Genomic DNA, 13006 nt, shown 5'->3' on the forward strand with positions numbered 1-13006 from the left:
AATCTCTCGGAATTTGTACATTAATGCTCCTACGTTATGCATGTATAAAATGGACAGAAGTACAAGAAACATTAAAAAGACCCATTACCATCTACTATTTAATGTGGGAAAAATATTACTTAGCACTACGTACCTCATGGAGGCTATAAAGCCTATGAATTCGAGACTGTGCAAGTGTACAAATATCTTCACATTAAGAAGAAAAAACACTATACTTGAAGTAAAGCAACACCTTGGTATAACACCTTGGGACACAACACAGTGTCTCATGAAGAATATAGGTATCCAGACATGGTCTTTCAAGGAAAACAGTATTCATTTGTAATCTGCGAAGTTCACTTTTGTCCCATTCATTCTAAATTTATTTAGAATGTTCCCATCAGAGTTATTCAAACGATCTGTCTGAGGTAACTGGCTCAAGAGTATGCAACTGTATGTAATCCTGAAACACCCGCCACTCCACACTAACAAGATTAAACACTACACTTTTGCCACTGCTCCTGCTAAACTGCATTAAGCTATGTGCCTAAACCAGATACTGGCATACATCCTTTATCAATTAACCCAGCACCCAAATGTTAAGAGATTTTAAATTTTGAGGTGTCTGCTATTATTTTGAACTATATTAAGTATTTTATCTGAAGATTAAAGTTGAGTTATAAAAAATACATGAGAAAATTTTAATTAGGAACTGGGTGGTTTCAGTTTGGATACTTTAAGAACAAGATATGTTGGATGACTTATTGAAAATCTTAAGTGAACACCTTTCTGGTGGCAAGAACAATGCTTCTAACTATGGTCTTAACCTGGTAACAGCTAAAAATAGTACCATAAAAACAGGACTAAAATTTAGTGTCTACAAACGATTTTATTTTAGTTTAATCTAAATTAAAACAAAACAAAAAAAAAACATACCATTTAGAAAATACCAAGAAAAATTTATGTACAAGAGTTGATGCTATTGCATTTGGATAAAGCTGGCAAGTTCTTGCTACTAGCATAGCCCAGGAAACACCGCCAAGGAAACCTAGTATATTGGAATAGATGTTGTGGCCTGTGGATTGAGAAGGAAAGAGATAAAAAGAGAGATATCAGTAACCAATTAGAGGTAATGAAAACTTCACAAATTTTGGAATAAAACTGCTTACGTTTTGCCCACAGTTTGATAGCTCTCAGTGTTAACCTGAAGTTGTCAATGTTTGGTACTAGATGCAGAATTTCATCGGTTACCCGGCAACCTGCAAAAGAAAGAATCCATTATGATTGCTGCCTCCAAAGTTTTTGCTTGCTTATCCTCCTTCACCTCCAAAGCTATCAAACTTTTTAGATCAGCATGCTGGAAACTCATCTCATATTCTGATCACTTCTGTTTTGAATTAGAAAACTTAACATATTTTCATTTGACTTTTTCTTCATTTTTCCAGCAGCACTCAGGTAGACAATTCATGTGTGCGTAACTAGTTTTGGACTGCTACCTGATTTTCCGTTACTAATGAACTGTACAAGCTGTTGAAGAAACAAACAAGTTCTGCTGCTATGTGAATACATGCAGTTTATCATAGAATGCACAGGCAAATTAAAAAAGGTATGAGTCTTCATGAACCTACAGAAAACCTGCTAGTCATAGGTCAAAGCTTTGAATTTATAAGAACCGGCTAAAAAGAATAGCTTTTAAACATACGAGTTGTATCGCTACTATGGGATATTTTCAGACTTCAGAATCACATTACAGACAGCAATATTAACTGCTTGACTTTTTTTTTTCTAATCAGGAATAGTTTTTCATTGTCACTAAGTAGTTGCAGAGAACTGTTTGTAAGAAAATAGTGTTATTTAAGACTAAGGGTTCCTTTCAAAGCAAGTAAGGGGCAAGTATGAATTCTAGAGACTGCACAGATATGAATTTCACAAAACAGTATAAGCAGCTGTGATAATCTCAAATCATCAAGTTTTTAGCTCATAACAGAAATCAGTGATATCTCACATGCTCCTCTTTCCTACCAAGCTGCATCCAAGCTGAAGCCGCTACTATCCTGTATGTAAATTATCATTTTTTAAGCTATGGTACTGTACAGAAGTTAAGGTTACACAAATTAGTAAGCTACTAAAGACCTGAATTCAAACTGATAAGGATTTTGATATGTCCAATCTGAAGACATTTTATGTATGTTTATGCACAATAAAACACATACAAATTAAAAACTAAACACATTGTTATTTACAGAAATAGGTAGTGCTCCGTACAGAAGTCTTGCAACTCCCATTAACTTCTAGAACCATTTAATAACCAAATAAAATTAAAAAATTATAAACAGTCTGGCCAACAAGAAACAACCCTTCTCTCCAAAAAGATACATAAAACTGTCTACAATTTTATTTCTAGATATGAAGCTGCTGTATTTTCAGTCAAGTCCATAACTACTGTATCAAAGAACTTAGAATACTTATTTTAATAATAAACAAGAAGTTGATACACAAAACCATACATACATACCATTAAGACTTCGTATGCATCTAATGTCTAAATTTTTAAGTAGGCTGTCGTCTCGTAGGTCTAAGTCTTCAGGAATAGTTTGCAGTGCTAATCTTGCAAACAAAATATCAATCTTAAAAAAACCAAAAGAGATAAGACATTAGAAAACTGTTCTTCGTTCTGTAGAATTACTTCTATAAGTCATTTTCATCAAGTTTACTAATAAAAACAGCAGTCTTCCCAGTACAAAGAATCCCTTTAAATAATACATGCTAACATCCTTCACAGACATTAAAAGAAACACTTTTAGATGCTTCATCTATCTTTTGGCTCCTTTTCCAAGAGGATAAAATACACATTAAAATTTATATAGAACCAGGACAAACAAAAACTATATTGACTGGTTTTATGTAAATAAAAATCCTTTGGGGACAAGCACCACTTCTAGGTCCAGAATATAAAATTCTACCACATCAGAGTAAGCCATGAAAACATAACCCTAGTTTTAACCTAAATATTCTCAAATACTCCAGAGAAGAATTCTAGAGAAGACTGAGGGGAGACCTCACTGCAAACTTCAACATCCTCATGAGGGGAAGTGGAGGGGCGGGTACAGATCTCTTCACTCTTGAGACCAGTGACAGGACCTAAGGAAATGGCATGAAGCTGAGTCATGAGAGATTTAAGCTGGATATCAGGAAAAGCTTCTTCACCCAGATGATGGCTCGGCACTGGAACAGACACCCCCAGGGAAATGATCACAGCCCCAAGCCTGACAGAGTTCAAGAAGCATTTGGACACCATTCTCAGGCACATGGTGGGGTTCTTGGGGTGTTCTGTGCAGGGCCAGGAGCTGGACTCAATGATCCTCATGGGTCCCTTGCATAGTTCTATGATTCTATTAAAATTATCACTGAATTACAGAAGAAGTAGAAGACCTTTCCCATCTAGCCCTGTAAAGCACACACATAACCAGCTGCCTCTGTACAGGACCAGTATTTATGAGGAGTCTACATATCTGACTACAGAAAACAAAGGTCTGAAAATTCAGCAAGCTGCTGAGCAAGTGTATACATTTTGAAATTATGCACAATTTCTTTGCTATTACTTCTAAAATACTTCACACCATAACAGCTTTTCTAGGCCAAGAACATCTTAAATACTATTCAGCACTGAGCTAGAGTTTTATACTGCCCCATACACAAGGACACTGCACAGAGTGGAGAAGTCAGTTTGCCTTTTTATCAGTCAGTTGATGATAATACAAAGCACATATCAGCAGCCTGTCTGGTACACAACAAGGGCACTTCACCAGATGAGGCTTTTAAACATAAACTGGTATCACTTGACCTACAAGACAATGAAATATCCAGTGCTATTGCATCAAGAACAAAACTGGTTTAGTTATATTAAAATTATTTTAGATAAAATGAAGCTGAAGATACCTTAAAGACCTTTTTGTAGGTACTTAAAACTTTGCATCTGCCTGTTATAAACTATGAAGCACTTCACAGAAAAGTAATATCTAAAGTATTCAATGCATTTCTTATTTTGAAGTCCTTTACAGCTGGTCTTATCAACAATCTGCATTGCAAGCAGAAGTTCCTACTTAAGTCAAAAGTACTACTTTTCAATGTAAAACAAGTTCAAAATTAACTTCAGCTTCAAGTTCTGCTCTGATCTCTAGAAGGTCTAGCACTGAAGATTCAAAGCTCATTAACAATAAAAGGATTTTTCAAATAAAGAAATTAATAGTCTGCCCTATGTAACTGGGGGGACGAGGAGGAGGCAATCAGTATTCTACATGAAGAACAAAAAAATCAAGAAGGTCGTTGTTTATTTTAAGCAAGAACACAAAATCCATGTAAAAACTGGTATTGTAAAAAACTTCTGAAGTTTTACTGAAAGGATCATCACAACACTAAACTCCTTTTCCTCAGTTCTAATTCCTGACACGTTTTGTCCGGATTCGCAAAAGGAAAATTAAATTAAAATCTTTTGATACTGAGAAAACTGATCATCACAATCATCAGAAATTGTGGCTCAACATTTGTATATACCAAGAGTGTGTTTGCCATAAGATAGCATTCAAGACCAGAGAACTCTCACGCACTGACTGTCAGCAACATGAGTTTAGTCTCAGTCATAAGCCTAAGCCCATCAGAGCCCATCATAAATTATTATACTGGAACAAGATACTACTTTTAGAGTAAACAGTCCCTTTTTTCCCCTATTTAGGCTTGTACTTTGAAGTTCGTGTTTTCAGTAGGAGACACAACACTGGTTTGAATGCAAATAACTGGGGGAAAAAAACCAAGCACACAATGAAAAAACCAAACTTACCAGGACAGTTACAAGTTTGGACATTTAGAATGAATATATCAGCTATGTAAATAGAAAACAGATTCTCCAGAAAAATGTTTCTAATACCCCACTGTAGATGGACAGTAATAAAATGGTTGACTCAGATGCAGAATCACAGGCTAGGTTACTGCACAGTATCACATTTCTCTGCACATCGCTTTCACTGGGAGAATACATCTCTTTGCCTAAGTGTCAACTAACACAAATGTTGATGAAAAGACATGTTGATGAAAGGATTAATGAGGGCAAAGGTTCATCTTCCCAACACACAAAAATTGCCAGTACCCTGACTATGACCATTATAACTGCAAGGCAGAAATTTAACTCAGAGTGGGAGAGAAGGAACTGTCCCATCTTGCATACAATACTATCCCATGTCATTTGCCAGAAGATTAGTATGGGAATTCTTTCCCCACTGTAAAGTACCCCTCAGTTACTAGTTGATGTAATCCAACTACAAATCTGATGAACTGTATAAATAGTCCATGTGTTTTTGTCTTGTCCCCAAAAAAGATGACATATTGACTATATAAGTCTGAGAACCATTAGCAGAACATTATTCCTGTTTTCTTAGAAAAAAAAAATCAAGTTAAGCAAGTTCAGTGCTCCATGACAGATGATTAATCAGGCTTACAGGCACCAAAACCATTGTTTTGGTCATGTGTTTACAGACACATGAAGAGATCAGGACAAAGGGGACACCCAGTTTGCCTTCAGTAGTACATTTTTGAGAACTAACTAAAGACCACAACTTCCTATAACGTAAGATACTGAAACATATCTTTCATGTTTGGACAGTTAACCATTAGCAGGCAAAAAATTATTAAGGTCACACTATGAATATAATTTCTATTCAATGTTACCTCTAAATAATGCCAGTACTGGTATTCTACAGGTCAGTAAACTAGTCAGCACAAGTAGGTAGCAGTGCCAAAAAAAGAACAAGGAGATATTCTGCATACAGCTTTAAGTCCATCAAGAAAAAATTCTTCCAGTCTTAAATCTCCACACAACTGAGGACTGATGTCAAGGACTTGGGTATGAACTTAAGAGTCACCTAAACAGCACTCATATTAATAAATAAGTTATAAAGATCTTAAACGTTGTTTTAACCATGTTCTACCAAAACAAATTAAAATATGATCTTTACCTCTATTCCATCAAAACAAAGTTTAATAACTGGGACAAAAGCTTCTTCAACAGCCTGGGGGAAAAAAAGTTATATTTTATTTTAAGTATAGAGAACATTTACAAACAATAGCTACCAGGTCTAAACAATTATAACAAAATGCTACTTGTTTTCAGCTTGATTTTTGTTATCAATGTCTTTCTCCACTTTTGAGGATTTATGCAGTAAGCACTAACCTACTACGTGCTGCAGCTGTAAAAATGTTCATTATAATCCAAACTTGTACCAACCAGCTCTGCTGATGTTACCCCAGGGTCCAACACTCTTTCTCCCTACATACAGGACATGATGAAGCATCTTTTACTCCTCACAAGTATCTCTAAGTATTCCAAAGCCAAGCTATGGGGATTCTTAGTCTAAAAGGCCTCTTATTTCTGTTTCTACAGGCACTATTTTATGAGAAATGAGAAGAACAACTTTGTAACCATGGAGTCTGACTTGAGATTAGCTCAGATGGCAGAGCATGGTGCTAATAACACCAAGGTCGTGGGCTGGATCCCTGTATGGGTCATTTGCTGAAGAGCTGGACACCTTGTGGGTCCCTCCCAACTCAGAATATTCTGTGATTCACCTAAACCAGTTGCAAGTCACCAGTCTCCAGAGCTTGAGCATCTTTTCTAAACGTGATAAATAATAAGGTACTTTTACAAACAGTACCCATGATGAAACTCTAGGACTTCATGTTTACTCTGCCATCAGCTCTGAATACCATTTTCCTGAGCTGAGCATCCAAACTAAATGCAGATCTGTAGTACACTGGTTTTGTAAAAGCAAAGAATACTGCCTAGGCTTGAAATACTATGAACTAGTATACACTGTTCCAATAGTGTTTCAGTTCTTAACAAGAGGAGGAGACAATGTTTACTTAAGGTTACGTTAACATTACTGGTTGGCAGGATGAATCCTAAGCAAAACACCAAAGTTGACAAGTCTCTCACACTCACTCACTAAAGCAACCATTAAGAAAGTCTATGTTCCCCAAAAGATGGAAATGCACAAGCTTTCTTAGAACTAGCCTGAATGATTTAAAAGTGTTGACTCCCCAAGCTAAAAGTTATTTGCATCACTGCAGAGCTACACTGAACAGCACACATACCTTGCTGCCAAATCAACTACATTACCTGGAGTTAAGAGTTTACAGCGAAGTTGAATGTAAATCTGAAAATCTGAATCCTCTCAATTACAGCATGTGGATTTAAAGATTACTAGAAGTGTTCAGATAATAAAGCATTCCAAACAGTTGTTTCACTGCATATAGTATTACCAGTAGATACTTGCACTACCCTGGGAGTTACCAACTACAGGGTGCATAGAGTGGAAGAGTGTTGCAGACACAGTTCCATTTATTTTATGAGAGCAGGACTAAAAACAAAGACTTGCCAGCAACTATCTTCATCTATAAAAAAAGAATTGCAGCACCAAAAATTTACTCTGAGCCAATATTGAGACAATTAAAGCTCCCACCAGTTCGCCTAACAAGGCTTGTCATTTAGATATAACAGAAACAAAATACTGTGTATGCTACTGTCTTCCACTACTGCAAAGGAAATCTTCATTTTTACACACTAAAAATCTTGCACAAGCATCTAATAATGAGACACACTAAAAATACAACTTCCCTTTTCAAATGCACAGCCAATATAGAAGGTTTAGTTAATATCAACCATTGTAACTGGTTATATGAGCACGAAATTATAAGAAAGCAGCATAAAACCTTCATTAAACACACACAAGTTTGGGCCTGATCCTAACATTAGTCTAACATTTTTCAGTCTAACATTTACATTGGTACATGCCTGCTGCTAGAGAGTAAGCAGAAATTTTGCCATACCAACACACATACTAGGAAATGATTCTGCCATCCAGATTTTTAGATGAGTGTCACTATTAAGTGGGAGCACATAAAATTTGGAAGAATCTCTATTTCAACTCTGGTGATAGGCTTTGCTGCAGGTGAAGTAAAAATCCACTGCAAGCCTTAATACTAAAGTTATAGTTACTTATTTAATGCACCACTGCTGACTTTTCCAAATCCTCAGGTGAGTGAGCTGTACCAGACATTTCACATACCCTCAGATCTTTCACTTCTTCTTGTTGTTTTAGTTTTTCATAAAATGATGTGAAAAAATCACTTCTTTCAACATGTCTTGGTGCAACACACAGGGCATCAATATCAGCACCTGAAATTGTTAATTAGCAGAAGTAAATTACTCAACACTTCACATGCATGGAATGCCACCAACAGACAATTATTTTTTCTTTAAATTAAACAAGAATATTTCCTTTCTTATCATGTGGAATGTTTTTTTCTTTGGAAATGCTAAGTCAAATGAAAAAAGTTTACGGCCATTAAACATACTGAACACATACATACACTCATTTCAATTGCAGAACATTTGTAGTAATTTTCAAAGAACAAAACATAAGAATCTAAGTATACAACTTCCTCTATTTTTAAATAATTTCCAAATTTTTTGTCTGTTTCTCAATCCATGATAAAAATATAATATAGGAATATATTTCTTTTATTTATAATGAAGACCATATGGTTGACCAAAAAAATGAAGAAATAACGCCACCTCAAAACAGCAAGATCAGTCATCAGCTCAAACACACAGATTTTTATCATAAAAGTAAATGTTACCTTTTGTATGAACCCCTAATCTATAGGATCCAAATGTAAAAATTTTTCCTCCAACGTTTTCTATTACAGACTGTGGAAGATTCTAAACAAAGCAAATAAAATCGGTTACTTTACTTTAACAAGTTGTAACAACACACATAATTTATTTTAAAACGAGGGAAAATATTCCACAAAATTTACGCTGTTTAACCACTGAAATAATAACCTCAGTATTTACAGAAAGGACTGAGGGACATTTGCCACTTGGGAACTACTTGTAGCATCTCAACTACATTACATATTACTGCCTTGAACCTCATAATTGTTCGACTAATTCTACACTTGAGGTGCAATAGTTTTACAACATTACAGAGGTCAAACACATTTTGCTTTACTCAGGCATTTTAGATTGACTCAGAAATTGATGATGGATTCCAATTCAGAGCAACACAAAAATACTATGTATAATATTGGTGTTTATTAAGTTACTTCCAGAGACACCCATACTATATAATAGTCTTTAAATAAAAATTTGTGTTTGGGAGAGATATTTTTTTTATGTTCAGATTGTTCAGGTACATCTATTAAAGTTGCTAGATTTGTATCATCTAAAAAAACTTGTTGAATCCACAGTACTGTGGGCAAAGAAGTTATCCTTTCATAACAGGATACAATACTACAACCTGAGACCCTAATGAATGGCTACACAGCGGAAGATAAAATAAATCAAAAATTGTATTTTGCAATGTACATTGATTAATTTAAGTAACTTCCAATTTTACACCAGGCATGAAGTAAGTCACTATTTTGTTTTCAAGGATCAAGACTAATATAGCAGGGCTGTTCCTGCCTGTAATCTTGTTCAGAAGTGTACAGAATAAATAAAATCCCAAGTATACTCAGAGCAAAACTTTTTAGGCTTTTATTCCTAAAAAAAAAAGACACTTTTTTGCAAGCCTATAATCATTTAAAAAAAAATAGGGAGGGGGGGCAGAGATTACTATAACCTGGCAAAAACACTCACAGCATTATCAGTCTACAAAAGTAACATTAGAGGATTCACATTAAAGAAAACAACCACAGACCATAAAGATGTAAGAAGTACATTTTAAAATCTAGTACTGTCTCACAAAGCCAAACAATTTAAGCATATACCTAATACAGTACTATATGCATGAATTTTGACAGAAAGTCAAGTTACATCTATCAGTTTCTTCCTTTGACTAGGTTCTACTTTTAAGGGATGATGCTGCCTGGTAACAAAAGAATCTACACAAAGATGGTATTTGTTTTCAACCCCAAATCTAAGGTTCACCCCATTTAGACTAGGAACATATTTTAGAATTATCTTCCTAGAGCAGTCATAGAATCACAATACAAGCAATTCCATGTAAAATACATCCATACCTTGCTTTCACTGATTTCCCGTATCCATTCTTTTACCAAGTTATTTAACTTTCCCAAAATCAGAATCCTATTGATAAAATAGCAGAATCACAGGTCATGAACTTAGATGAAACTAGTAATATTTCAAGACTTTGATCATCATTACACAGTAAGTCAACTACAATAACACTGCTGATCTAATTACAGATCTTTTTATATATATGTAGAGACGAAATCCCTTTTAGAACATTCCCATTATATTCCCCCCCTCCCTAAAAATATTCGAGTGATTTAAGCTCAAAAAAAAACGCAAGCATGCAAGGCATACACACATTTTAGATATATGAATTCTACTCATTTTCAATATAAAACTTTAATTCATATAACACATACATCTAAAAGAACAGTGAGAAGCAGTACTGCAAGAAAAAAAACACTCTAGAACGCTTAGTAAGTATAAGGCCCACAAAACAGCAATGATGGGGGAAACATGCAAGCCAGCCTCTAAAATTTAACAGTCAATTTAATTCTCTTCTGTGTTTTGAGGTATTCCTCTTAAGGTGAGAAAAAGAGCTTACAATTCCACTAGGCTTTCAAGAAAGCATTTGAAAGAACCCAAACACACTTGGGGTTCAGCAATCAACCACATGTACCTCAAGATAGGGAAAAAACATTGTTAAGAGTGTTTACTCACCTGCGTTGCAGCTCTTCTTCCTCTTCAAATACGCCATAAGGTTTTAGGGTTTCAATTAATTTCTGGGTAAGCATGCAGTCAAACTCCTTGGGGGCAGCTAAACTGATAGGTGAGGTAATGCCATAATGCTTCTGTAGTTGCTGTGTTTGTGATCCCTGGGTTGTAACGGGACTAATAAAGGCAATTAAATAAAGTTACTGACAGAAACAAACAAAAAAAAATTAATTACTTTTTCTCATCAGAGTAACAGACAAAAGATAGATACTACAAAAATAAAAAGTTAAGCCTAGTGTTAACATTCACATCCGACATCAATCTGTGTTAAATCTGTGCTATTAAGGACACCAACAGAATTACCCTTCTCCAACTATTAATACTGATTGCAGGGTTACAAGTTGCTATGAGTCATTTTCTTTTACATCAGCTGACTTCACACTCTCAAAACAATCACCTAAGTAAGGAGGCTTTAGTATATTTTGAGCCCATCAGCATCATATATTGGTTTTAAGCTGACTTCTCTGCTGGCTACCATAACTTGGTCAGTTGGACAAAGTCAGCTCAACCCGTGTTGGCAATCTTACATATAGCCTTGCTTCATGGAGGGCTGGGCAAAGGCTATTTTTTAATTCACATTGTGCATTAACTTTTTTTTCCTGGATTTTTTTTTTTCATTCTACTTGGGCAAAAGCTTTATCGTCAGTTTAGGCTTCTTCAACTTTCATTAAGTCTGAAGCAAAAGAGAACCCTTCATGTCAAAAAATCAAGCTGACAGAGTAAGTGAAGTCCCACTCTTGGGAGGAATAACATTCCTCTGCATATTGCTGTAATATCAGCCCTTTGTGTTTACAAGTATTACATAAGATTTCTTTCATACATAATGAGAAATATTTTTGTCAGGTTAACTATGTATTACATGTGGAAAAACTACAGTACAACTTCACTTTGACAATTTGTCACCATCATCTCCTCAGGATTTCATTCTGCATTTCCATAAAGACTAAGTATTAAAAAAAAAACACCTAAACTTAAAATTTCTGGGAATCAACAAAACATTGCCATAAGTTAAATCCACTCTAAAATGAATCTAAGTACTATAGTTTGTTTGCAATCAAAAATTCAGTCACAATGCAAGTTTCTCACAAAGCAAGTTCTAGCACATCTGCCTCTTTGCTCATTAGCAAAAAAACCACAACACATGAGGAAAAATATGCTTAAAAAGCGTACATTAAAAAAAAAGAAAAGTAATCATGGGGAGTGAGGCAATGCCTGGGAACATTATTTGATATTGCTTCCTTCAGCTATGAGCTTTTAATCACCTAATGAAGACTTTGATAGTAGCTGAACAAATCATACAGACCTTACAACTTAAGGTATCAATGAAAACATTTTTTAAAAAAGCTGTTCAGATTAATCATATAAAACAGTAATTCAAATTAAAGACAAAGGAAGCCACTAAAACATTTTTTTCTCTTAAAAAAATTTTAGGAATGTCAACACAAATAGTAGCTTCAGCCACTTAGCTGCCTCTAAAAAAAGCAGTCTGAAAACAAAAGGTCTCAGTATATAAACATCCTTTGGGTATCTTGAATATTTTTACTTATACCACAAAGCAAGCAGTTACATTTGAACTACAATTTCTCCCCTTTTGCCAACTGCTAATATGAAAAAATAAATTTGCTTTTAAGATTTTTCAGTTTATTTTTACAGGTTTTTAAGGCACTGATATAAAGCAATCAGTATTTTAGTTTTGTGTAACAATTTCCTTATGGTCTGACTGCAATTTTTACACAATCATAGCAAGAAACTGCATCCAATTCAACAGATATTAGACTTCATCACAGAGGCTGGTAAAACACGGTCTGGCAGACCCTGTTACTAGATTTCAAAAAAGACTCAGTGTCACTCAAAACCAGATTCTAGGAAGCTGACTCCTGAAGTCCACAATGCTGACAATGGCCTCTGTCTTCCACCTGCTTGTAAGGGCCATAATTCACCAATTCAAGAACTAATAATTTAAAAATAATCTTTTACCTTGCCTATAAAATTACAGTACATAAAAGCCAACCAAACAGCAGATCTCTTCCCTGATCTGGTGTACACAGAACCCTGGGAGTGCAAGGTGCAGCTCTGCCTTTGCAAAACATCACAGTGCCGTGACAAACTCCTACAGGACCACCAGAGCTGGCCAAGGGCACAGACAAACTTTGGTCACTAAACAACAGCTTTAAACAACCAATTAAATCAATCACCAGATATACCTCTGTGGGAATTGTAACG

General features: G+C 35.2%; 1 protein-coding gene across 4 annotated transcripts in view; it reads right to left on the reverse strand.

The window, feature by feature from the left end:
* The window catches only part of PAPOLA (poly(A) polymerase alpha), a 45394-nt gene that overhangs the window by 25501 nt on the left and 6887 nt on the right, over positions 1-13006 (reverse strand). For all 4 annotated transcript variants that reach the window (XM_051806442.1, XM_051806441.1, XM_051806439.1 and 1 more), the window contains exons 2-9: positions 10730-10900; positions 10057-10123; positions 8671-8752; positions 8097-8206; positions 5988-6041; positions 2495-2606; positions 1149-1238; positions 916-1054 (exon numbers count right to left, since the gene is read on the reverse strand). In XM_051806442.1, the coding sequence (XP_051662402.1) occupies positions 916-1054; positions 1149-1238; positions 2495-2606; positions 5988-6041; positions 8097-8206; positions 8671-8752; positions 10057-10123; positions 10730-10900 (825 nt within the window). The remainder of the gene's footprint in view (positions 1-915; positions 1055-1148; positions 1239-2494; positions 2607-5987; positions 6042-8096; positions 8207-8670; positions 8753-10056; positions 10124-10729; positions 10901-13006) is intronic.

This window comes from Manacus candei, unplaced genomic scaffold (genome assembly GCF_025592945.1).
Source record: "Manacus candei isolate 608988 ecotype Guabito, Panama unplaced genomic scaffold, ASM2559294v1 h1tg000067l, whole genome shotgun sequence".
In the NCBI taxonomy this organism is placed as follows: domain Eukaryota; kingdom Metazoa; phylum Chordata; class Aves; order Passeriformes; family Pipridae; genus Manacus; species Manacus candei.